At 41.5% G+C, this 27,135-nt stretch overlaps 1 protein-coding gene across 1 annotated transcript; it reads left to right on the top strand.

Annotated features, from left to right (window-relative positions):
- Positions 1 to 21,191: 21,191 nt before the first annotated feature.
- LOC147893764 (cytochrome c) lies at positions 21,192 to 22,431 on the top strand. Its single transcript, XM_087385752.1, has 3 exons — positions 21,192 to 21,388; positions 21,602 to 21,735; positions 21,904 to 22,431. Exons 1-3 carry the CDS (start codon positions 21,277 to 21,279, stop codon positions 21,997 to 21,999), a joined length of 342 nt encoding a protein of 113 aa, XP_087241878.1. The 5' UTR covers positions 21,192 to 21,276; the 3' UTR covers positions 22,000 to 22,431.
- Positions 22,432 to 27,135: the final 4,704 nt, after the last annotated feature.

Below are 27,135 nucleotides of genomic sequence, written 5' to 3'. Positions count from 1 at the left end.
CACTACCACTAATGGAGAATGGCAGTGATGCCAATCTCATGCTGGCAACTACATAATGACAATGAGATCACCAAACTCACACTACAACCAATAAATAATCCTACTGGAGCCAATAAATATAGTGGAATGTCAACCTACAGGTTTAGTTTGTCTAGATTACCACTAGTGGAGAATGGCAGTGATGCCAATCTCATGCTGGCAAATGCATAATGACACTGAGACCATCAAACTCACATGTGCAGAGATCATATGGAATTGTGCCAATCTCTGTGGAGAATGCCACCAGTGGAAAATGGTAGTGGTGCCAATCTCATACCATGACCTGAAAACATGCACAAGGAATCCTAAACTCACATGTGCATTGGCACTTTTGCCATTATCCTATTGCCATTCTCCGCTAGTGGTAATGTGCATTCTTCTATGTAATGATCACTCTCTCCGCTGTGTAGAGATCATATGGAATTGTGCCAATCTCTGTGGAGAATGCCACCAGTGGAGAATGGCAGTGGTGCCAATCTCATACCATGACCTGAAAACATGCACAAGGAATACTAAACTCACATGTGCATTGGCACTTTTGCCATTATCCTACTGCCATTCTCCGCTAGTGGTAATGTGCATCCTTCTATGTAGTGATCACTCTCTCCGCTGTGTAGAGATCATATGGATTTGTGCCAATCTCTGTGGAGAATGCCACCAGTGGAGAATGGCAGTGGTGTCAATCTCATACCATGACCTGAAAACATGCACAAGGAATCTTAAACTCACATGTGCATTGGCACTTTTGCCATTACCCTACTGCCATTCTCCGCTAGTGGTAATGTGCATCCTTCAATGTAGTGGAATGTCAATCTATAGGTTCAGTTTGTCTAGATTACCACTAGCGGAGAATGGCAGTGATGCCAATCTCATGCTTGCAACTACACTATGACACCACTCTCCTATGATCACTAGAATACCCCTCCTAGAATAGTAGGGTAAACATTTGTACAAGTGGAGAATGGCAGTGGTGCCAGTCTCTTATTAGGCCCCAAGAAATGGCATTGAGAATCCAAAATTCACATGTGCAGAGATCACATGGAATTGTGTCAATCTATGTGGAGAATGCCACCAGTGGAGAATGGCAGTGGTGCCAATCTCACATGTGCATTGGCACTTTTGCCATTATCCTACTGCCATTCTCCGCTAGTGGTAATGTGCATTCTTCTATGTAGTGGTATGTCAATCTATAGGTTTAGTTTGTCTAGACAACCACTAGTGGAAAATGGCAGTGATGCCAAACTCATGGTGGCACCTACATAATGGCACTAAGATCATCAGACTCACATGTGGGTTGGAATCGGACACCACTCTCCTATGATGATTGGAATACCCCTCCTAGAATAGTAGGGTAAACATTTGTGCAAGTGGAGAATGGCAGTGGTGCCAATCTCTTATTAGGGCCTAAGAAATGGCATTGAGAAGCCTAAAATCACATGTGCATCCTTCTATGTAGTCATCACTCTCTCCGCTGTGTAGAGATCATATGGAATTGTGTCAATCTCTTTGGAGAATGCCACCAGTTGAGAATGGCAGTGGTGCCAATCTCATACCATGACCTGAAAACATGCACAAGGAATCCTAAACTCACATCTGCATTGGCACTTTTGCCATTATCCTACTGCAGCAAATAAAATTAGTGGAATGTCAATCTATAGGTTCAGTCTGTCTACACTACTACTAGCGGAGAATGGGATTGGTGCCAATCTCATGCTTGCAACTACATGATGACACTGAGATCATCAAACTCACATGTGGAATGGAATAGGACACCACTCTCCTATGATCACTGGAATACCCCTCCTAGAATAGTAGGCTAAACATTTGTACAAGTGGAGAATGGCAGTGGTGCCAATCTCTTATTAGACCCTAAGAAATGGCATTGAGAAGCCTAAACTCACATGTGCAGCGATCATATGGAATTGTGCCAATCTCTGTGGGGAATGCCACCAGTGGAGAATGGCAGTGGTGCCAATCTCATACCATGACCTGAAGACATGCATAAGGAATCCTAAACTCACATGTGCATTCTTCTATGGAGTGATGACTGTCTCCGCTCTTTAGAGATCAAATGGAATTGTGTCAATCTCTGAGATCATCATCACTCACATGTGGAATGGAATAGGACACCACTCTCCTATGATCACTGGAATGCCCCTCCTAGAATAGTAGGGTAGACATTTGTACAAGTGGAGAATGGCAGTGGTGCCAATCTCTTGTTAGGCCCTAATAAATGGCATTGAGAAGCCTAAACTCACATGTGCATTCTTCTATGTAGTGATCACTGTCTCCGCTGTGCAGAGATCATATGGCATTGTGTCAATGTCTATGGAGAATGCCACCAGTGGAGAATGGCAGTGGTGCCAATCTCATACCATGACCTGCAAACATGCACAAGAAATCCTATACTCACATGTGCATTCTTCTATGGAGTGATCACTGTCTCCGCTGTGTAGAGATCATATGGAATTGTGTCAATCTTTGAGTTCATCATCACTCACATGTGGATTGGAATCCGACACCACTCTCCTATGATCACTGGAATACCCCTCCTAGAATAGTAGGGTAGACATTTGTACAAGTGGAGAATGGCATAGGCCCTAAGAAATGGCATTGAGAAGCCTAAACTCACATGTGCATTCTTCTATGTAGTGGTCACTGTCTCCGCTGTGTAGACATCATATGGAATTGTGTTAATCTCTGTGGAGAATGCCAACAGTGGAGAATGGTACTGGTGCCAATCTGATACCATGACCTGCAAACATGCACAAGGAATCCTAAACTCACATGTGCATTCTTCTATGTAGAGATCACTGTCTCCGCTGTGTAGAGATCATATGAAATTGTGTCAATCTCTGAGTTCATCAAACTCACATGTGGATTGGAATCGGACACCACTCTCCTATGATCACTGGAATACCCCTCCTAGTATAGTAGGGTAAACATTTGTACAAGTGAAGAATGGCAGTGGTGCCAATCTCTTATTAGGCCCTAAGAAATGTCATTGAGAAGCCTAAACTCACATGTGCAGAGATCAAATGGAATTGTGCCAATCTCTGTGGAGAATGCCACCAGTGGAGAATGGTAGTGGTGCCAATCTCATACCATGACCTGAAAACATGCACAAGGAATCCTTAACTCACATGTGCATTGGCACTTTTGCCATTATCCTACTGCCATTCTCCGCTAGTGGTAATGTGCATCCTTCTATGTAGTGATCACTCTCTCCGCTGTGCAAAGATCATATGGATTTGTGCCAATCTCTGTGGAGAATGCCACCAGTGGAGAATGGCAGTGGTGCCAATCTCATACCATGACCTGAAAACATGCACAAGGAATCCTAAACTCACATGTGCATTGGCACTTTTGCCATTATCCTACTGCCATTCTCCGCTAGTGGTAATGTGCATCCTTCAATGTAGTGGAATGTCAATCTATAGGTTCAGTTTGTCTAGATTACCACTAGCGGAGAATGGCAGTGATGCCAATCTCATGCTTGCAACTACACTATGACACTGAGATCATCAAACTCACATGTGGAATGGAATAGGATACCACTCTCCTATGATCACTGGAATACCCCTCCTAGAATAGTAGGGTAAACATTTGTACAAGTGGAGAATGGCAGTGGTGCCAGTCTCTTATTAGGCCCTAAGAAATGGCATTGAGAAGCCTAAATTCACATGTGCAGAGATCACATGGAATTGTGTCAATCTATGTGGAGAATGCCACCAGTGGAGAATGGCAGTGGTGCCAATCTCACATGTGCATTGGCACTTTTGCCATTATCCTACTGCCATTCTCCGCTAGTGGTAATGTGCATTCTTCTATGTAGTGGAATGTCAATCTATAGGTTTGGTTTGTCTAGACAACCACTAGTGGAAAATGGCAGTGATGCCAAACTCATGGTGGCACCTACATAATGACACTGAGATCATCAGACTCACATGTGGGTTGGAATCGGACACCACTCTCCTATGATGATTGGAATACCCCTCCTAGAATAGTAGGGTAAACATTTGTGCAAGTGGAGAATGGCAGTGGTGCCAATCTCTTATTAGGGCCTAAGAAATGGCATTGAGAAGCCTAAAATCACATGTGCATCCTTCTATGTAGTCATCACTATCTCCGCTGTGTAGAGATCATATGGAATTGTGTCAATCTCTTTGGAGAATGCCACCAGTTGAGAATGGCAGTGGTGCCTATCTCATACCATGACCTGAAAACATGCACAAGGAATCCTAAACTCACATCTGCATTGGCACTTTTGCCATTATCCTACTGCAACCAATAAAATTAGTGGAATGTCAATCTATAGGTTCAGTCTGTCTAGACTACTACTAGCGGAGAATGGCAGTGGTGCCAATCTCATGCTTGCAACTATGATGACACTGAGATCATCAAACTCACATGTCGAATGGAATAGGACACCACTCTCCTATGATCACTGGAATACCCCTCCTAGAATAGTAGGCTAAACATTTGTACAAGTGGAGAATGGCAGTGGTGCCAGTCTCTTATTAGGCCCTAAGAAATGGCATTGAGAAGCCTAAACTCACATGTGCAGAGATCATATGGAATTGTGTCAATCTCTGTGGAGAATGCCACCAGTGGAGAATGGCAGTGGTGCCAATCTCATACCATGACCTGAAAACATGCACAAGGAATCCTAAACTCACATGTGCATTCTTCTATGGAGTGATCATTGTCTCCGCTGTGTAGAGATCATATGGAATTGTGTCAATCTCTGAGATCATCAGACTCACATGTGGATTGGAATAGGACACCGCTCTCCAATGATCACTGGAATACCCCTCCTAGAATAGTAGGGTGAACATTTGTACAAGTGGAGAATGGCAGTGGTGCCAATCTCTTATTAGGCCCTAAGAAATGGCATTGAGAAGCCTAAACTCACATGTGCATTCTTCTATGTAGTGATCACTGTCTCCGCTGTCCAGAGATCATATGGAATTGTGTCAATCTCTGTGGGGAATGCCACCAGTGGAGAATGGCAGTGATGCCAATCTCATACCATGACCTGAAAACATGCACAAGGAATCCTAAACTCACATGTGCATTCTTCTATGGAGTGATGACTGTCTCCGCTGTGTAGAGATCAAATGGAATTGTGTCAATCTCTGAGATCATCATCACTCACATGTGGAATGGAATAGGACACCACTCTCCTATGATCATTGGAATGCCCCTCCTAGAATAGTAGGGTAGACATTTGTACAAGTGGAGAATGGCAGTGGTTCCAATCTCTTGTTAGGCTCTAATAAATGGCATTGAGAAGCCTAAACTCACATGTGCATTCTTCTATGTAGTGATCACTGTCTCCGCTATGCAGAGATCATATGGAATTGTGTCAATGTCTGTGGAGAATGCCACCAGTGGAGAATGGCAGTGGTGCCAATCTCATACCATGACCTGCAAACATGCACAAGGAATCCTATACTCACATGTGCATTCTTCTACGGAGTGATCACTGTCTCCACTGTGTAGAGATCATATGGAATTGTGTCAATCTCTGAGTTCATCAAACTCACATGTGGAATGGAATAGGACACCACTCTCCTATGATCACTGGAATACCCCTCCTAGAATAGTAGGGTAGACATTTGTACAAGTGGAGAATGGCAGTGGTGCCAACGTCTTGTTAGGCCCTAAGAAATGGCATTGAGAAGCCTAAACTCACATGTGCATTCTTCTATGTAGTGATTTTTGTCTCCGCTGTGCAGAGATCATATGGAATTGTGTCAATCTTTGTGGAGAATGCCACTAGTGGAGAATGGCAGTGGTGCCAATCTCATACCATGACCTGAAAACATGCACAAGGAATCCTAAACTCACATGTGCATTCTTCTATGTAGTGATCAATGTCTCCGCTGTGTAGAGACCATATGGAATTGTGTCAATCTCTGAGATCATCAGACTCACATGTGGATTCTTCTACAAGTGGAGTCTGTCTAGACTACTACTAGCGGAGAATGGCAGTGGTGCCAATCTCACATGTGCATTCTTCTATGTAGTGATCACTGTCTCCGCTGTGTAGAGTTCATATGGAATTGTGTCAATCTCTGAGATCATGAGACTCACATGTGCATTCTTCTACAAGTGGAGTCTGTCTAGACTACTACTCGCGGAGAATGGAAGTGGTGCCAATCTCATGCTTGCAACTACATGATGACACTGAGATCATCAAACTCACACTACAGCCAATAAATAATCCTACAACAGCCAATAAATATAGTGGAATGTCAACCTAGAGGTTTAGTTTGTCTAGATTACCACTAGTGGAGAATGGCAGTGATGCCAATCTCATGCTGGCAAATACATAATGACACTGAGACCATCAAACTAACATGTGCATTCTTCTATGTAGTGATCACTGTCTCTGCTGTATAGATATCATATGGAATTGTGTCAATCTCTGTGGAGAATGCCACCAGTGGAGAATGGTAGCATACCAAGACCTTAAAAATGGCACAAGGAATCCTAAACTCACATGTGCATTGGCACTTTTGCAATTATACTACTACAACCAATAAAATTTGTGGAATGTCAATATACAAGTTTAGTTTATCTAGACTGCCACCAGTGGAGAATGGAAGTGATGCCAATCTCATGCAGATAACTACATAATGACACTGAGATCCTCAAACTCACATGTGGATTGGAATCGGGCACCATTATCCTATGATCCTTGGAATACCCCTCTCAGAATATTAGGGTAAACATTTGTACAAGTGGAGAATGGCAGTGGTGCCAATCTCTTATTGGGCCCTAGACAATGGCATTGTGAAGCCTAAACTTAGAATAGTAGGGTAAACATTTGTACAAGTGGAGAATGGCAGTGGTGCCAATCTCTTATTAGGCCCTAAGAAATGGCATTGGGAAGCCTAAACTCACATGTGCATTGGCACAAGGAATCCTAAACTCACATGTGCATTGGCACTTTTGCCATTATGCCACTGCCATTCTTCGCTAGTGGTAATGTGCATTCTTCTATGTAGTGATCACTGTCTCCGCTGTGTAGAGATCATATAGAATTGTGTCAATCTCTGTGGAGAATGCCACCAGTGGAGAACGGCAGCGGTGCCAATCTCATACCATGACTTGAAAACATGCACAAGGAATCCTAAACTCACATGTGCATTGGCACTTTTGCCATTATCCTACTCCGGCCAATAAAATTAGTGGAATGTCAATCTATAGGTTTAGTTTGGCTAGATATTCACTAGCGGAGAATGGCAGTGATGCCAAACTCATGTTGGCCCTAAGAAATGGCATTGAGAAGCCTAAACTCACATGTGCATTCTTCTATGTAGGGATCACTGTCTCCGCTCACATGTGGATTGGAATCAAACACCACTCTCCTATGATCATTGGAATACCCCTCCTAGAATAGTAGGGTAAACATCTGTACAAGTGGAGAATGGCAGTGGTGCCAATCTCTTATTAGGCCTTAAGAAATGGCATTGAGAAGCCTGTGTCAATCTCTGTGGAGAATGCCACCAGTGGAGAATGGCAGTGGTGCCAATCTCATACCATGACCTGAAAACATGCACAAGGAATGCTAAACTCACATGTGCATTCTTCTATGTAGTGTTCACTATCTCCGCTGTGTAGAGATCATATGGAATTGTGTCAATCTATGTGGAGATTGATATTGTGTATATTTGCTTGCTGTGTTGGTGTAGTTTTTCATAATGCATATATAAGTTGCTTCGCCTTGGTTATTTTGTTAATAGAAGTTGCATTGTGGTTGTAATATTTCCTACTACAGTTATGATTTTCTATTATACATTTCATTGTGTCCTTGGTTCTTTTGTTAACAGAACATTGCAAGAATGGCTAGCAAGGGAAAGCGAAGGGTTCGAGAGGTGTCAGTTTATGATGGAGTTAGTTCTGGAAGAGGATGGTTTTTGGATATATACAATAACGAACTCCAAAAACTTCATAAAGTGCATTGTTTTGTGAACATCCAAGGAAAAACTTTTGAAGATGTTGGACAAGTTCAAGAGATGGAGGATACCGAGAAAGACAATGTTCCTTGTCTCCAAATTCATACATTGGGAGGCAATGTGTATCAATTGGATCCTGCTTGTTTTGATCATGCGAGGATGAATGCTACTGGGGAGGACACGATGACATCTAGGGGTTGGATTAATGAGCCAAAAAATTATACCAACCAACAGATATTAGAAAGCTTTGATTTGGTAACAAAAGGGATAAAGCAAGATATAAAAAAGAGTAGAAAAGTTTCGAAAAGAACCAAGAAAAGTGATGTTGTTGGATCAAGCTCTCAAGTGTCTCAGAGCACATTGAAAGAGAAGGCCAGAGAGACCGGTGAGGAGGAAACAACAGGTGAGAAGGAAATAAGGTCAGATGGAAAAACAAGCATTGGGGATAAACTGGATGCTAAAGACAAAGAGACAACTTTAGGAGGAAAACAGGGAGGTACGGGAATAGTCACTGATGGAACTGGAAGTGGAGGTGATGCAACGGGGAGTGGTGAGACACATATAACAGGACATGGTGAGAAATCATCTGAAGCAACTATCATCCTGTATAAGAAAATCCAGCCAGATGTTGACTTTAAGGCACTACAAAAGAAATTGGAAAGGAAGGAGACAAGTATGACAGGCTTGATGGAGTACGTAGAGTACTTCCCATTTGGTTTGGAGTTTGAGGTGTTGATCCCAGTGATGAATTGCTTTAGAGCACCAAGCCAATATGTGTACAGGACGTTGACCCTCAGCTATGTCAGTGACTTGGTCAAGAGTTTTGCAATGAATGCACGACCTCCTGCAACATGTGCATATCTTATGCCTTACCACATAGGCACAAATACTCCGATGTGCAAGGAAGAGATAAAGGTGGAAAAGTTAAAGGAGTATAATTATTGGATTCTCGCAGGGCAGCATTCAATTTATGCTGGAAGGATATTTATAACTAAAGCACATGGAGAAGCCTTCAATCAACGAAAAGGTTTCTATACATGGAGGAAGGCGAGAATTGTTGTCAATGCACCAGTTGAAGCAAGTTGTAAGATATCATCAATGGCCAACATGGAGGTATAGACCGTTTTGAAAAATCAACCATATATCGATATCTTACAACACCTAAGGGCACAATGGATTGCATTCGGACGACCAAAGAAACCAGCCCAAGGCCTTGTCAAAGGGCATAAAGATCGACAAAGTTGGGATGTAAGTAATAAACTTTGTTTTGTATGCATTTTTTATTTCAAGAATGTTTATGGCTTTGTAAAAGAAATGATAGTACTGTCAATTCCCTGATGTGAGAATGGCACTAGTGCCATTCTTCTAGTTACCAAGTCATGCTTTTGACATGGTATTGGGAGAATCGCACTAGTGTCATTATTATCTTTATTACATGATTTGGATTAGAAGAATGTCTAAGATGATTTTGATTTTTTTATATAGAATTTTGTAGGAGTTGCAAGCGTATCGATGGGCGCAAACTTTGCTACCAAGGACACACACATGGTCACATACGATGATGACATCTACGAACAATGGATTAGGATTTTGACATTGGTGAAGTAGGGTGATCTTGAGGGTCGAAATCCCACAATAACATATATGAGGTGTCTGCTAGGATTGGAAGACGAAGATGTACGTGCACTTCAAGCAGAGATTGAGTCTAAAGAAATAGTCTTGGTCAAGTCAAGCAAAGACAAGGACTCCATTGAAATGTCTCAACGGGCAATGGAGATTAAGCATGATAGAGCCCTGAAAGAAGCGCTCATCAAGGAGTTCAACTCACATCACCCTTCGCCCCAACATCAAACATGGGATGCCCTTGCAACTTACTTCAAAATTGATTCAATTGTTTATCAGAGCTTCAAGGGTTCATGTGAGTCATGGGTCAAAGAGAAGCTACAAGTTGGCAAGTCCACACCTGATTTCCCAAAAGCCGCGTCAATCTATGTTGATTGGGTGATTAGTTCAATAGAGGGTAACAAGTCTACATCGCAATCTTGTTTTCCTTGGACAATTATTCAAGTGAACATGGAGATGGAGGGGGAGAGCTTTCTAACATGTCACTCCAAGGGACAACTTCCAATCAGCTTGTGTGTGCTTGACACCTCAAAGGGATCTGCCAAAGGCATGTGTTGGGATAAGGCTGCCTTTAAGAAGTTGCTCTGTGGCTTGATGGAGACCGTTGCCACTCCGTCACAGTATGTATTGCTATCATTTATGACAATGACAGAGATGGTAAATCTCAAGGAAGCAATGATAGAGGCTCGATTTTGGCATAGAAGGTTTGTGGGTGTTATCCATGAATCGGATAGTGCACAAAAGAGTTTGTCTGAGACCTTCTGTTTTTTGTCATTTGTCAGCTCACATGATGGGTTTGATGGATTTGAGCACATGTTAGAAATCACAAGGCCATACACAATAATTGAGGACAATATTATTTATTCTGATGAGGGCGATGAGTATGGAAAAGAGGCGGTTGTGAAGCATGGCATCATCAAGGAGTGCATCAGGTGCTATTGTAGTAGGGAACATGAAGTTGTTGTTGACGTCTTTACTAATGGATGTGTGGCATTACAAGCATTGTCAAGCAAAAGAAAAGTGATCTCGCTGGTGAAGACATCCCAACAGGCGACAAAGGTCGAGGCTATGTGTGTGGCACATGCATCAAATAATCCCCATATTAAGATTTGGTCTAGCATTGAGAGGCCTCTTGAGACACATAGAGCTGATTCACCTGTCGATGAAGGAATTAAAGAGGGTGAGCATCACATTGAAGACTTGCGACCTTTAACTGAAGCAGATCTTGAAGCTATCCCAAAGATTACATTGGAAGATTTGGAGCAAGGTCTTTAGCTACTCATTTATGCCTTGTGTATTCAATTTCAAAATAATATGACTTTTATGGATTTTCTCGATTGCACATACTCTCATCATATTAAAGATATTAAACATTAGGTATGATAAAATTGTGTGACATAATGACATGGGGAATGGTACTAGTGTCATTCTCCCTATGTCGGGTTATACGTAAGAGGTACTATTAACATTTTATGCGACCTCACATGGAGAATGGCACTAGTGCCATTCTCTCTTTGTGGTTATGTAGAAATGGTAATACTGTTATGTTCCTTTCTTGAATCTATGTTAGTTGAAAGCATTACAGAGATTAAAAATTGTATAATATTAACTATGCTACCAAAGTTTTGATTTGGGTGTTTTCTACAAATCTATTGGACCAAAGTAATACAGTATCTATGCTTTCAGATCATGCATTGTACATTTCTTTTGGGACATGGGGGAGGCACTAGTAGTATTCTCTCCTCCCAATGAGGGTATAAAGAAAGGCACTAGTGGCATTCTCCATAACCTTATATGTGAAATGGCACTAGCACCACCCCAAGAGAAGAATGGCACTATTGCCATTCTCTCTATGAGTTCAGAGAGAAAGGTTGCACTATTTGCATTCTCAATTGACCTTTAGAGAGATTGGCACTTTTGCCATTCCCCAAAAATACAATGGAATGAGTGAACGACGATGGATAATGTTCATACTTTATTGTTATTTATTAGTTTCATATGCTTTTGTGCTTCGACATTGTTGAATACACTCTAAAGAATCAAAATATTTCTATATTCCTCAACTTCCACAGGGACCAATGATGCATGGAAGGATGTGGAGACATCAAATGTAGAGGACAACATACCACCAGTTATGGGGACTATCAATTACGCGATGGATGCAGGAGGTATAGAAGAAAACATAACCCCAAAAATGGAGAAAATTGCAAGGAATATCACGAATCCTATACTCTTAGAAGAGAACATGGATGAACGTACTGTCTCAACATTGGGGACAAAACTAGATAATCTTATTGTTGTTGCAAACATGCATGAAATCATAGCACCTGACAATTTGGATGAGTCAGAAGCCAGCAACTTCAAGGAGAATTTGGATCTATATCCACATACAATTTCTTTGGATATGCCACGATTAACAATCATATTAGACTTGAATGGCCTGTTATTAAGTCGCTGCCTATTCAAGTCTCCAATACATCCGTCTATTATGCATGGCAAAAATAGTTATATGGTTGTTCGTCCTGGGTGCATAGAATTTCTTAAAATCTTGCTACAAAGATTTAATGTAGGTATCTGGTCAACTGCGATGGAGCATAACGTACTTGATATGGTAGGAAAGCTGCAAAATTATGCAAATGAGAGCCTCCCTTTCTTTGTTATATGGTCTCAGCAAGGATGCTACACTTACAGTAAGACAAGGATAAATAGGCCTGACAAGGTTGGTGTTGAGGCAATGTTCAAACCCTTAGCAAAAATCTCAAAGGCATTTGGATGTGATGCTAGAAGGACAATCCTTGTTGATGACTCCCCATACAAGGCTTGCGTTAGCCCTCCATCAAATTGCATATTTCCTTCAACGTTTGATGTACAAGACAAGGATGATAATATTCTACTGAGAGAGTTGATGCCGTACTTACTACAACTCGATGAGACTAAAGATGTGTGCAGCATGATTGAGACAAATCGGTATGGACAATTACCTGTGATGGAGGGGCATAAGGATTTCAACCTTGTCCAGAAAGTAATTGATGAATGGAGGGAGGAAAATCATGCATGGTCAAGAATGGAATATAAAACAAGAAATCTTCCTCTTGCAGATCAACTAAGAGAGAGGGATATAGGTGGTAGGGCAACCCATGGTGGTGATGGCCAGGTGCCTAAACTCAATGCATCCCAAATAAGACTTTTAAGGAACGCTCCGCAACTCTCTAGCATGAATGTTATGCAAGTTTCTCAATTGGCTATAGACCTAGGGTACAAAGGTCGCTATATCAAGAAATACATTGCTAAGGGCTACAGAACCCGACTACAGAATGCGTATTTTTCATGAAGGTACATATGTCAAAGTGTTTTTTGATTTTATCTCAATATATATAACTGTTGTTGTAGCTAATTGAATTTGTCTTTTGTGATGTAGATAGATATACGTTCAAATCAAGCTTGAGTAGGTACATACCAGAACGAGATCCATTTGGACCACCAAAGTTACCTGTCCCTATCAACGAAGTGTTCTGGATAAAAAATGTGGCTTTCGAGGTGCATGAGTCAACCATTACAGGAGCTGGCTTGGGCTTGTTTGTGCATGGCTCCATTAAGAGAGGGACTACTATTCTCCATTATGGAGGTGACAAGTACTCCTACAGAGACTGGAAGGAATTATGTAGAGTTCATCCAAGGCTAAAGAAGTACTCGATCCAAGAGGACCCTACTGTCCCTATGAAGGATATGGTGCATATTGTTGGTGATGTTCAATATGGCAATGTGGTAGGATTTATTAACAGCAATAGAAATACCAATGTAAAGCCAAATGTTTGTTATGTATTTTCCCCTGATGTTCCACCTTGGTATGACCCCATGATGAACATAGATATTGCAGAATATGGTCACATTTGTATTGAATCCATAGATGATATACATGCAGGAGAGGAGCTATTTGCAGACTATGAGTTTTGAATAACAACATTGTATATCTTTATACAATCATTACTTATGGGAGTTACTACTTTCTTGCCAACTATGTAAATTGGTGCGTAATTGTTGTGTGTGAATAATATGCAAACATGTTCATAACTACAGTGTCTCTCATGCCATTCTTTCCGGTGCCATTCTCTTTGGGGCTAGAAATTGAGAGTTTCTTTGGAATCATGATTTATTTCAGGGATTTCAATGGTGTATCAACAAGTTATGTTTTCATCCTAAAGTGTACTTTTTTACTTTGCAATGAGTAATCAACATGACATGTAAAGTTATTGTTTTTAATGCTAGTCAGTCCAAACATTGAAAGTGCACAATAAATGATTGTCATTGCCACCTAAATTACATCAAATGCTTGTCATTGCCCATTGATTTTCCATCAACTACATATCTTGCATTCATTCTCCTCAACTACATATCTTGATTTTCCATCAACTGCATATCTTACTAAGTTAAAGAGCCTGTGCGTTTTCATTGCAATACTCATGGTTATTAATTACACTCTCTACATTTTTTAAACGGTGTTTTGGAGATTTTGAAATGAGAATGCTCACAACAAAAGCGAGTCTCAATATCAATGGAAATTCCAGAATTATGAAGGTGTTTTTGAACATCACTATGGCTCACGAGATGAATCTAACTCAAATGGGTTTCAAAGTTTATTATTTTTTTGATGATAACGTAGTTTAGACACTGATATTCTATTTATTATTTGAGAATGTAGTTGATATTTCACACTTCATGAATGGCTATCTAGTCTATTTTCACATATTTCTCCTGTTTTTTCATTGAGGGGAGCTACAATTTCTTCCAAAACTGCCATTCTGGGAATTGGGTTTTTCCCCGAATTGGGAATTGGAAATGGCATTGAGAAGCCTAAACTCACATGCTCATTCTTCTATGTAGCGATCACTGTCTCCGCTGTGTAGAGATCATATGGAATTGTGTCAATCTCTGTGGAGAATGCCACCAGTGGAGAATGGTAGTGGTGCCAATCTCATAACATGACCTGCAAACATGCACAAGGAATCCTAAACTCACATGTGCATTCTTCTATGTAGAGATCACTGTCTCCGCTGTGTAGAGATCATATGGAATTGTGTCAATCTTTGAGTTCATCAAACTCACATGTGGATTGGAATCGGACACCACTCTCCTATGATCATTGGAATACCCCTCCTAGAATAGTAGGGTGAACACTTGTACAAGTGGAGAATGGCAATGGTGCCAATCTCTTATTAGGCCCTAAGAAATGGCATTGACAAGCCTAAACTCACATGCTCATTCTTCTATGTAGTGATCACTGTCTCCGCTGTGTAGAGATCATATGGAATTGTGTCAATCTCTTATTAGGCCTTGGAATGTCAATCTATAGGTTTAGTTTGTCTAGACAACCACTAGTGGAGAATGGCAGTGATGCCAAACTCATGGTGGCACCTACATAATTATGCTGAGATCATCAGACTCACATGTGGATTGGAATCGGACACCACTCGCCTATGATCATTGGAATACCCCTCCTAGAATAGTAGGGTAAACATTTGTACAAGAGAATGGTAGTGGTGCCAATCTCTTATTAGGCCCTAAGAAATGGCATTGAGAAGCCTAAACTCACATGTGCATTCTTCTATGTAGTGGTCACTGTCTCCGCTGTGTAGAGATCATATGGAATTGTGTTAATCTCTGTGGAGAATGCCAACAGTGGAGAATGGTAGTGGTGCCAATCTCATACCATGACCTGAAAACAAGCACAAGGAATCATAAACTCATGTGGATTGGCAGTTTTGCCATTATAGAATGCCACCAGTGGAGAATGGCAGTGGTGCACAAGGAATCCTAAACTCACATGTGCATTCTTTTATGTAGTGATCACTGTCTCCGTTGTGTAGAGATCATATGGAATTGTGTCAGTCTCTGAGATCGTCAAACTCACATGTCGATTGGAATTGGACACCACTCTCCTATGATCACTGGAATACCCCTCCTAGAATAGTAGGGTAAACATTTGTACAAGTGAAGAATGGCAGTGGTGCCAATCTCTTATTAGGCCCTAAGAAATGTCATTGAGAAGCCTAAACTCCCATGTGCAGAGATCATATGGAATTGTGCCAATCTCTGTGGAGAATGCCACCAGTGGAGAATGGTAGTGGTGCCAATCTCATATCATGACCTGAAAACATGCACAAGGAATCCTAAACTCACATGTGCATTGGCACTTTTGCCATTATCCTACTGCCATTCTCCGCTAGTGGTTGAGAGTTTCTTTGGAATCATGATTTATTTCAGGGATTTCAATGGTGTATCAACAAGTTGTTATGTTTCCATCCTAAAGTGTACTTTTTTACTTTGCAATGAGTAATCAACATGACATGTAAAGTTATCATTTTACAATAATGATAGTCAGTCCAAAAATTGAAAGTGCACAATAAATGATTGTCATTGCCACCTAAATTACGTCAAATGCTTGTCATTGCCCATTGATTTTCCATCAACTACATATCTTGCATTCATTCTCCTCAACTACATATCTTGATTTTCCATCAACTACATATCTTACTAAGTTAAAGAGCCTGTGCATTTTCATTGCAATACTCATGGTTATTAATTACACTCTACATTTTTCAAACGGTGTTTTGGAGATTTTGAAATGAGAATGCTCACAACAAAAGCGAGTCTCAATATCAATGGAAATTCCAGAATTATGAAGATGTTTTTGAACATCACTATGGCTCACGAGATGAATCTAACTCAAATGGGTTTCAAAGTTTATTATTTTTTTGATGATAACGTACTTTAGACACTGATATTCTATTTATTATTTGAGAATGTAGTTGATATTTCACACTTCATGAATGGCTATCTAGTCTATTTTCACATATTTCTCCTGTTTTTTCATTGAGGGGAGCTACAATTTCTTCCAAAACTGCCATTCTGGGAATTGGGTTTTTCCCGAATTATCTAATACGGTCTTTCTATGCCATTCAATGAGCTCCTCAATGTTTAGGTAGTAGATGGATGGTCCATCTCCCCCTTAAGCACCCAACCACTCCAATCCTTTGCCAATCAAGGGAGTTTAAGGCTCTATCATGCATTGGATCTTTGTTTTCTGACCTTTGACTCAAGCTGGAGTAAACCTTTGGGATCGATGGTATAAAAAATGGTGTACAGCTCACCGAAGGACTAAACCATGTGAAAACTCTAAGGTGGAACACCCATACAAGAAACTCGACCAAACCATCTAGATAGTTTTTAGCCCCTCCTACTATGCCTCCGGTATGGTACATCAATCTCCACAATGTGAGTCTAGCTTCTCTCAAGTGCATCTCTCAAAAGGTGATGCGAGTTTACAAGAAAGTATCTGGTGGAGTATCAACTTCAGGAAAGAACCATCCTATGCCCCCTTTGCGGTGTGGTGGTGGAAACAGTTAGACACCTTCTATGTAATTGCATGATGGTGCGAATAGTTTTGCGGAAAGTGGAGCAGGCGGTGAAAAAGGCCGGGGTCATGAGCAGGTTTGGGTTATTGTGAAATTAGAAGCTTGCCCTGCTGAGCGAAACCGGTGCGATGCCCTCAATGTTGGTTGCCTCTTGGCCCTTCATAAGGGAAGCAACCATCCTAGTGCTATGGGAAACCCGAAATTGCGTGTGCTTTCGAGACGCGGTACAATGTGGTGATGTGGCCGCAAGAATTTTGTGCTCCACTAAGAGGACTTTAGTGGACCTAGGAGTTGGTCCTTGAGCTTAAGGCCCCGGTAGTGAGTCACACTGCTTGCTAACTAACAACGTGGCATTGGTAGGGTCTTAGCTTTTTTAGCGCAAGCCGAGGGCAGTTGCCCAGCTGTCGGCTAATTTTTATCTGGTCCTTGTGGGTTTGACCAACCCATCGGCATTCTTTTTCTTTTCTCATTAATATATTCGGCATTAAGAAAAAAACAAAAACAAAAACTATTGGGCTAAGATTTTGAAACAAGGAATGCACATTGTAAGGGACTAGCCTAGCAATTTTGAAATGGGTGAAAGCCTTTGAGAGGACCTTCCCATGCTAGCGACTGGACACCTTTGACCTAGTATCAAATTCATGATATTTGGCGTAGAATGCAACCAACATTTTGCTCACCTCTTGTGACTTTGAATCCAAAAGTTGTAGCGCCCTTTTTCCAAAAAAATAAATAAAAGTGCAATAGTAGATGACGAATACACTCCCCTTGCTACTTTGGAAGCTAGCTCTAAGCTCCCAAAGATCATGGGAATTCTATGTCCCATTTTGCCCAACCGATAGAGAATTGCTACGACACCCTAGGCACATACCCTTGCTCTAAACCCTTACAAAACAAACCATTTGCATGTGATAGGTAATGCATAGCTCACTTTGAGGCTAGCACTTGTCTACTACTTTGACATCCATCTTGACTCAACATCCTTTTGCACTCGCCTTATAAAATGTCAACATGTAGTTCAATGTTTGACAACAAGGTCACTCTTCACTTTCAAATCCAAAAGTGGTGAGTTTGCCACCTTTTCCTTGGAATACACATCGATATATACTACATTATACATTACGATCTTGAACTGTCAATCTTCCAAAGTGTACATCATTGAATATGAGTCACTCTAACATGGAAGGCATTGGCTATAACATGTGATGTAAGTCAACATCGCTAATTCACACTAGCATCTAGACTTGTATTCACTCAACCCTTAGCTTAAGCTCACTATACATGCTATCCATTCAAGAGAGCATATTCAATAGATGAGGAGGGGAGGGGCATTGTTTGTGTATGTGTGTGTGTGCGCATGCGCACGCGCACGCACGCACGCACGTGTGTGTGTGGATGTGTGCATGTGTGCGCATACGTGTGTGTGCATCGTGCATATGCCTGGATGTTCGTGTGCGCATATGCATGCACTATGCATGTGTGTGTTTACATGCATACATATGGGTGTGCACATGTGCATGTGTTTGTGCGTGTATGCACAAATATGTGCACACATGCACTAATTGAGGCTTATCAAGTGAGGCTTATTATTAGGCTAATCATTTTCGTGGAAGTGGCACTCTCACAAAGTGAGGCTTATTATGCTAACTTTTGCAACTACATCGGTGTGACTTTTTCTTCCAAAATGCCCATTGTGCTCTCATTCCAATAGAGTGTATCATAAATATCTCATAGCTTTAAACAAACTAGCAATTTTTCTTAATGCAATTTGACTCTAAGGTCCCGTAAAAAGGCAATGATAAAGTTAATATCATGATGGTGACCTAAATGAGAAAAACTAAAGGTATGTATAAAGAATAGATGATATGTCTCAAGGATTGGTAATGGTGGGCTAGAATGCTTTAGGTTTAAGTGTATCTAGTATTGTATAAACCCTTTATTGTTTTTGGTGAACCTTCAACTCACACGTTTATTGAAAACTTGGAGGAGTAGGTACCATTCATCACCTTTTAGCCTTCAACTCACACGTTTATTGAAAATTGGAGGTGTAGGTAGCATTTATCACCTTTTAGCCCAGAACTCTTGCCTACCACTCCTTCCACGCATCTAGAAGCACTCCTTCCACACATCTAGAAGCACAAGGTGGCTTCAACTTTCAAGTGCCTCCCCACTTCCTTAGCCTATCGTTGAAGCACGTGACAACTCATTGGAATTTTACTTTAAGACTCTTCTTTTCCTTTTGTGTCTCCTAGCTAACTAGAGCTCCCTCATGGAATTAAGTTTAAAGTTTAGGTGATCGATTGTCAATGGTCCCATTTCTTTAGGTAACCATTGTCAATGGTCCCATACCTTGCATTTTCATAATGCAAATGGTGTTAAGTGAAGTAAAGGAATACTATTCTTGGCACCATGGATGGAAGGGATCTTGCTTAGGATAATGAGGTTTCTAAAGTGTATACCCTTGACCATCATTGTTGGTAGGAAATGGTGGGAGGGAAAGCTTCTAGAGAGGAACTTTCTATGGTGACCTTGAAAATTTACCAAATGGAAGTTCTTATTGAGAGTGATCAACCTTTTCCCTTGTTTCTAATTGCCAAGTCATCTAGGGGTTGTAGCTATTGATGGTGGCTCCTACATTTTGTTAGCATTGCCTCTTAAGAGGTCGAGCTATAGTGGAGAATTAGATTCTCCTTTGTAAATTTCCACTTGTAAATGTTTGAAAAAAGTTAATTGCTTTGGACGTTTGAAACTTGAGATCATTCTACAAAGCTTTAACCTTTAGGCTAAATTGTTGTTAGCTAATGTACTAAACAAATTGTTTGCTTTGTCCTGTGCATCCAAAAGCGCCGCATATACTAGGAGCCTACTAGGAGGTAGTGCCATGCACAAGCTTGCGTACTTGTGCCTATTTGTTTATGGTTGGTGTGGTTTTGCCTCTTTGTTTTTATAAAGTTGATGTTGTGTGAAAGTGAAGTAGAATGCTTGGCCAGCTGCTTAGTATATTGTAAGTAGCTAATAATAGGCCATGGCTTTGGAGGATTGCAGAGCTTCATAAAACATTCTAGTGCTGGCAAGTAACAAGGCGGCGATACCACTCTGGCCCTGCTTGGAACCTTCACCTTCATCACTCACCATTTACTACTGTTGCTCTTGCTGCTCTTCTACTGTTTGCTGTGCAAGGCTAAGGGGGTAGGTACTAAGTACTTCCAATAAAGGAAGTTGCTAAAACAAATTTAGTAAGATCTGGGTTAGTTCCTATTTGGGTCAAACAAATTTAGTAAGATTTGGGTTAGTTCCTATTTGGGTCAAACATTCCTAACTACATCATTAACTTAAGACCTAACCCTAGTCCCCACTAACCCGATCAACTTGACCAACTACTCACAAACCCTCACTTTTACTAACCCAACCCAAAAAACCGACACTACCCTAAGACCCTTTGCAGGGCCAATAATCCTTGTGAAAATGGCAGAGTGCTCTGGTGATAGGTCGAAGAAATAATGGGTTGAGGAGTGCGGATGCAGTCAGAATGCTGTGGTGGTTGGGGAGAGAGGTCGAAGTAGTGGTAGAAGTTGACTAGGTTTGTGGATCAAGGCAGAATGCTTCTGGAGACATATCAACGGAAGCAGTGGTAGTAGTAGGCAGTAGCAGTGGACGAGGCTAGGGAGTTGGCTACGGGGATAGGGGTCAAAGAAACACTGGTAGTGGTCGGTGAGTTGGAAGAACGACAAGAGGGTTTGGAATGGCCGAGGAGGGGCATGGAAGGTTGGAGGGAAAGGGCTGGAGGAGGGAGGAAGGTGACCGGCGGGAGTCGGGAGCCTCCTTGCTGATCTCAGTCCTTTCTCGGCGGATGTCAAGGGTTGGGCGAGGAGGCTTGATAATGACGTTTGGGAAACGTGCCGATCAAGACGCTATTTCCACTGGCTGAAAATGACAGGTCGTCCATTCCCTCCGGTTTAGCCGGTTTTCCACTGAGCCCCGGCCCTTGACGATGGGAAAGAATGGATGGCGAGGAGGGCATGGAAGGAACGATGCGTTGGGGAAGGTGACCGGAGGAACCGGTGGGAACGGGGAGGGCCGGTCAAAGGGCCTGGTTACGTGGCAAGGTAGGAAACCTTTAACTTTTAGGACCTCCTATTCTGCACCACTTCCGATTTTCTTCTTCTTCTTCTTCATCTTCTTCTTCAACACCATTTTTCTGCTGCTCCTCCTCCTCCCTTGCTTCCTTTCCTTCCATGGCTTCCTTCTCCGATGCCCCCCCCGGTGACCCCAAATCTGGCGAGAAGATCTTCAAAATCAAGTGTTCCCAGTGTCATGCCGTCGAGAAATCCGCTGGCCACAAACAAGGTCCGCATTTTCTGTCCTTTCTCTTCTCCTTTCCCCCGCATCTTGCCGAATCTGCTTCCCTCGCTCTCTGCCTCTTCGCCTGTCCTTGCCGCCTCGCCTCCTCCTCTTCCTCTGTTTTGAAGGTTTCAGCTCTGCATTTCTCTTTCGAACTGCCTGTTTTCCGTTCGTGCTTATGCGCTCCCTTCGGTTGTTCCATCCTGTCATGATTTTCAGGGCCGAATCTGCACGGTCTTCTTGGGAGGCAGTCGGGAACAACTGCCGGATATTCTTACTCCGCAGCCAACAAAAGTAAAGCCGTCATATGGGGGGAAGACACGCTCTATGAGTATTTGCTCAATCCAAAGAAGGTGCGTTTGTCACCCTGTATTACGAATCTGTAAACGGGTCGCACCGCATCATTTTCCACGTCAGCACATTGAAAATCAGTTCTGAACCTGTTATTGAGAAGGACTTGAAGTCTTAAGGCAGATATTCAAGATCCTAAATTGTACCTTTTTATGTTGGTTTTGGTGCAGTACATTCCTGGAACGAAGATGGTGTTCCCAGGGCTGAAGAAACCCCAGGAACGGGCGGATCTTATTGCTTATCTGAAGGCGTCTACCTCGGAGTAAAGTGGTGAATTTTGTTCCTTTACTGCAAATTGCGAAACTTAGTTTTATCGAGCTTGCAGTACATTACTGCTGAGGATCTTTAATGACCCGTTTATAGGCCCTGTTAGAAATTTATGAGGGGAATAAATTTGCTCAATTGGTGGGCAATGCGAATCATGTTATGACGTGGACTGAGCTGGTGAAGTTTATTCTTGGCATAGAGGTTCAGAGTACTTATTCCACAATTTTGAGACTTAGTTTGATCTAATGGTTGAGGTAATTTTTAGCCGTCATACTTGGGAGAAAGTGTAATGTAGTTGCGTTTGTCATAATCGCCTTTGTCATAACGGGAACAAAGTGCCTGAGTTATGAAAAGTTTTGATGCCAGAGCACATCCTTTGTTTTGAACAGCATATATTCGAGGAGCAGGTATGCATTTGAGATCTCACTGTAGCTATTTGAGTAGTAGGGTTTCAGGTTGTTATACGTTTGGATGGTTTAAGCTTTCTCAAATGTGCAGTGCTGCTGTTTTTCAGTAAAATTTGCTCTAGTTATTCCCTTTTTTTCAACTGTGATACGGGTGAACCTTTTCTTTATACATCTACCATAAAACATTTCATGAGCTTGCACAGCAGGAATGCCTGAGGTTTGGGCTGGCAAAACTGATTTTGTGCTGTTTGGGTAAGGGATCAGTGTCTTTTACTTTACCTAGTTTTAGTCCATGTTGTGGCTTGCTGATGTTGCAATCAAAAGCATTTTTTGCTCAGAAATGCTTGTTTGGGAGACTAAAAATGAAATCTTGTAATTTTCACATGCAGTTGTAGCTTGAATGAAGAGGATGTGGACTATTTCTTTGATTAGCTTTCTCCTTTAGTGTTAGCATTTGTCATGGCTGAGTCTCCCCTTCTCCTCGGGAGTGCTGTCAGGTATTCAGTATGAAGACCTGGATGCTCAAGATGTGTGGATGTGTGGATCTGAATGTGATAGCATGTGTTTATACCATGGTCTGCATCCATCCTTGGGTGTAGATGATGTCGGTGGGGATGTTATAGCTGCTAGTCCTTGCTATGCATAATGGAGTTATTTAGTATGAAGAAGTTTGTATAAAGGGATGCTCAAGTATGTGGGAGTGTGTGGATTTGTACGTGAGAGCATATGTTTATACTATGGTCTACACCCACCCACCCACCCTTGGGCATAGATGATGTCGCTGCAGATGTCACATATCTAGTCCTTGCTATGCGTGATCAAGTTTATGGTTTTCAACCTTGTGATTGTCATGAGATTGGGCAGGTTCCTGGATTCATCTAGATATATTCTGTCATGAGATTGAAACTATGCTGTGTGTTGTGTTTTTAGAGGATGAGTTTGGGCATCTGGATTCATCTAGATATATGTTGGGGTAAGGGATTAGTGTCTTGTATCTCCACCTTACAAATTTTACCGTTTGTTGGTCAGGTCTGTTTTTCCATGCCTTCAAGTGTGAGCATGTTGCCTTGCCTTCAATGCTGTCTAAGTGTTGTGTGTTCATAGCTGTTACATTTGTCTTCTTTAGGGTGGGATGACTGGTAGGAATGTTACAACACGTGGCCTGCTCTTTGCAAGGGGTTTTTCATAGTTGGAGTGGGTCCCCTAAAGATGTGTTTGTAAGCTAGTTTTTTGAAAAGAATAGGGCTGTCTCTGTTTCCTTAAGAGTTTTCAAAGTAAGTGCAGTACTCGGATACTCTCCTGCATTTGGACGCGTGTTTCATTGATCAACAAGCAGCTCTTACAAAATCTATGTTGTCTATGGGGAGTTCTTTTCTTATGCTGCAGTTGTCGTGATTGAGAATTTTACTCTTGATAAGCTCTATGGTGAGGTGCATTCTGCTCATATAGAATACTAATATGTTACAGATTATTCTCTCTACGCCATTTGTAACTTTTGTCCATGTGTAGCTTTAAGTACAGTGGTTTAAGTTTGTTAATACGAAGACTGTCCTTCAATGTAAGAAAGCACCATTTGGAGCTCAGAGCTTTTGGAGCTAACCCTTAAGCAAGTAGAGGTCATGGATAAAGCACATGGCCTCCTGTACTATGGATGCTTGCTTAATAGGACAAGGGGAGGCTTTGGACTAGCTTGCTAGTTTACCATGCATGTGCATATGTTCTACAATCTACTCGTCAATGAAAGCTTGCAGTCCAATCTCTCATATCAATATACATGCTCAAGCCATGGCTAAATTTGTTACTCTTACCTCTTAACTTCTTTGAAATGCATTCCTTTGCTAAGTTAGGTGTGCCTAACATAATTTTCTTAGAACTTTAAATCTCAAGAGTTCCATACTCTTGTTGAATGGACTTTAATTCGACTCTTCATACATGTTACATGCCATTACTTAATAGAATTTTAAATGGAAACTAAAAGAGTTAAATTGTTGAAAGGCATTAAATAAGAGTTGAAGGTTGGACGGTACGTTGGAGAGACAAAAATGAAATTGTTTAGTCTTCACAAGCAGTTGAGCTTGAATGAAGAGATTTTGGACTATTTGATTCGCCTTCCCTTGTACTGCTAGCCTTTGTCATGGCGGAGTTTGCCCTTCACGGTCGGAGTGCTGATAGTAACTCAGTACGAAGACTTTGTATATAAATGGATGCTCAAGTATGGGGGGGAGGGGGGATTTGTTTGTGTGTGAGCATACGTTTATACTATGGTCTACACCCACTGTTGGGTGCTGCTGCTGATGCGAGTGGGGATGTCAAAGTAGCTAGTCCCTGCCGTGTGTGATGGCATTTATGGTTTTCAACCTTAGGAGTGACTATTATGAGATTGAAACTGCAATATGTGTTTTAGAGGTTGAGTTTGGGCATGCTCTTGGATTCATTTAGATATATGTGAAAGCTAATTCTTGCCATTTCTCTGTATAATTCAAGGCAAAACCTCTTTTGAGTGGGTATTTGATTTCCCCTTGTTTTGAGTGTTTGCTGTATGTTTGCTTGTGTGGTGGCAGAGTGGCTTGCTATTGTTCAGAGCCTCTTTGTTAGACTATTGCTCCCCCTTGGCGTGCAATAGATTTGATCTTAGACTTCTTGTTGTTGGTCTATTGGTGTAATGAGGCAATAGGCTTGTGGAAATTTGACTACAAGGAGCTGTTCTACAATGTTGTTGAAATGAGTCATATTCTAGTCAAGCTGCTATATATCTTAATGTCATTAACTCTTGAGATCTCAAATGGAATGAACCAAAGATAAATATTTCTAAGTAGTTACCAACAAATTAATGAGCTATTGCAAAGTTGTAATCCATGTAACAACTATGTGTCTTGGAGTAGCTAACAAACTTGTGGGTTTTTGGTCCCTCTCGTTTTGTTTGTTGTGCATTAGAAGATTTTTTGTTGGCTCGCATTGCAGGGGCTGGTTATGCTGTATGAAAAGACCTATACAAATATTTGGTCGACTTCTTAGGGCTATCCACTTGTGGCCTACATTATGAGTTGGGAGGGTCATTGTGATGTCTAGTAGGACTTGCTCCTTGGGTAGTCTTTAAGTTGATACTAGCAATTGCTTCCAAGAGGCCAAGAGAAAGTTGCTCTTATCAATATTTGGCAAATTTTTGCCAAAGGACAGTATTCCGCACCCCGCAAACATTTGGGAGCATGATTGCCCTCAACAATAGTCATATTGTTGCTGTCGTGGGAGAAAACCATGTGTCTTGGCCAAAAGTGCACCTCTCCAAAGAAGCTTGCCAAGAAAGGCATACATAAACCCTAATTGTTTCATTTTGTCTCCATGTGCTTTCATATCCACTTGACTAGAGGGCAGTCACAAAAGAGGGGATTTGGAAATGTTGACGCACTTCAAACAAGACATATGGGACTATTATGTATCCATCTTGACAACTTACCTTGGATTGGCATCCACATTTGCATTAATTTCCAAGTCGACGTATTGGGAATATAATGGATCCATCTTGTCAGCTTACCTCAGATTGGCAGCAACATTTGCATTGATTTCCAAGCTAGAAACTTAGCTTACCTCAGATTGGCAGCAACATTTGCATTGATTTCCAAGCTAGAAACTTTCTTTCTTTCTGATAGCATAGCATCAAGACGGGCTTTTTATGCAAACCCCACTTCTCATTAAGCTCACTAGACAAGGATTGATTATTCATTAGCACCTTGTATGTACTCCTACTTGTAACTTTGTTAATTGTGGTTGATTTGGCAATACTCTATTGTCTACCATGCCACCTTGACGATGGGATGACATTTACTTGGTCAGCTAGGTGGAATATATTGAATCAACTTGGCAATGGAAGTGCTCTTTGGTAGGTATAATTTAAAGTGACCACTAATATTCTGAAGAGACTTCTAGTTAGTAGCAATAGCATCCCACAATTATCACAAGCATTGAGTTCCTCTTTGTGAACAGCTCTAGCCTGAAAGATGTCAATGAAAGCTAGAGGCCTATTATCCTTCAACACTGCTTTGCCCCACCAAATCCATTCCAGAAGGTTGCATCAACATGCAAGCCATAATTTCCTTTCCATTCTATATGCTCATTGACTACTTTCCACACCCAATCAATCTTGAAACGGAATCTGAGCCAACAATTCTCAATGGAAATGCTGAGAAATCTTGTCATACTAACTTAAATTGTTCAGCACATTTGCTACATGTAGCTATACATTCAAAAAGTATTGGAAACCATTTGCAAAGCAGTGCTATATTGCTCATTTGAACATTTGGTAGCCCCAACCCAGCCCTTAGCTTGGGAGCCTTCATAGCTGCTAAGGGGATGTAGTGGACTTCTTTTCTCTCCTTCCTTAGCCCAAAGTAATTTTTGTGTGTAGTCTCTCAATGTCCAACCAATGAGACTTTTGAAAATGCAATATTGAAGGAACATAGGCTGTTGGCGTTGAAAGAACATGTTGGATGAGAAGAGATTGGGCATTCCACCCCAGACACATCCCTTGCCATCCTCTAAATTTCACTTTGATCTTCTCTTCGAACTAGTCAAACCTCTATCTAAGAATAATGGCAAGCCCCAACATGGTAGCTAGATATCTCACATAGGTCCCCTCCCCACCCAGTTTATCAGAGTGCTTAGTACCTACATCCACCCTCATTCCGATCATTTCAGCCTAGGTACAAATTGAACTCAATGCCTCACAAAACC

The sequence above is a fragment of the Dipteris shenzhenensis genome, chromosome 15 (genome assembly GCF_047967505.1).
Source record: "Dipteris shenzhenensis isolate YYH24624 ecotype China chromosome 15, Dip_SZ_1.0, whole genome shotgun sequence".
Classification (NCBI taxonomy): Eukaryota; Viridiplantae; Streptophyta; class Polypodiopsida; order Gleicheniales; family Dipteridaceae; genus Dipteris; species Dipteris shenzhenensis.
This window is presented reverse-complemented; position numbering and strand designations above follow the sequence as displayed.

What these genes read in the sequence shown, in the direction of transcription:
- LOC147893764 (XM_087385752.1), top strand. Translation starts at nt 21,277, where the DNA reads ATGGCTTCCTTCTCCGATGCCCCCCCCGGTGACCCCAAATCTGGCGAG. An exon ending in ATCCGCTGGCCACAAACAAG is followed by an intron (nt 21,389 to 21,601) that starts GTCCGCATTTTC and finishes CATGATTTTCAG; the next exon opens with GGCCGAATCTGCACGGTCTT. An exon ending in ATTTGCTCAATCCAAAGAAG is followed by an intron (nt 21,736 to 21,903) that starts GTGCGTTTGTCA and finishes GTTTTGGTGCAG; the next exon opens with TACATTCCTGGAACGAAGAT.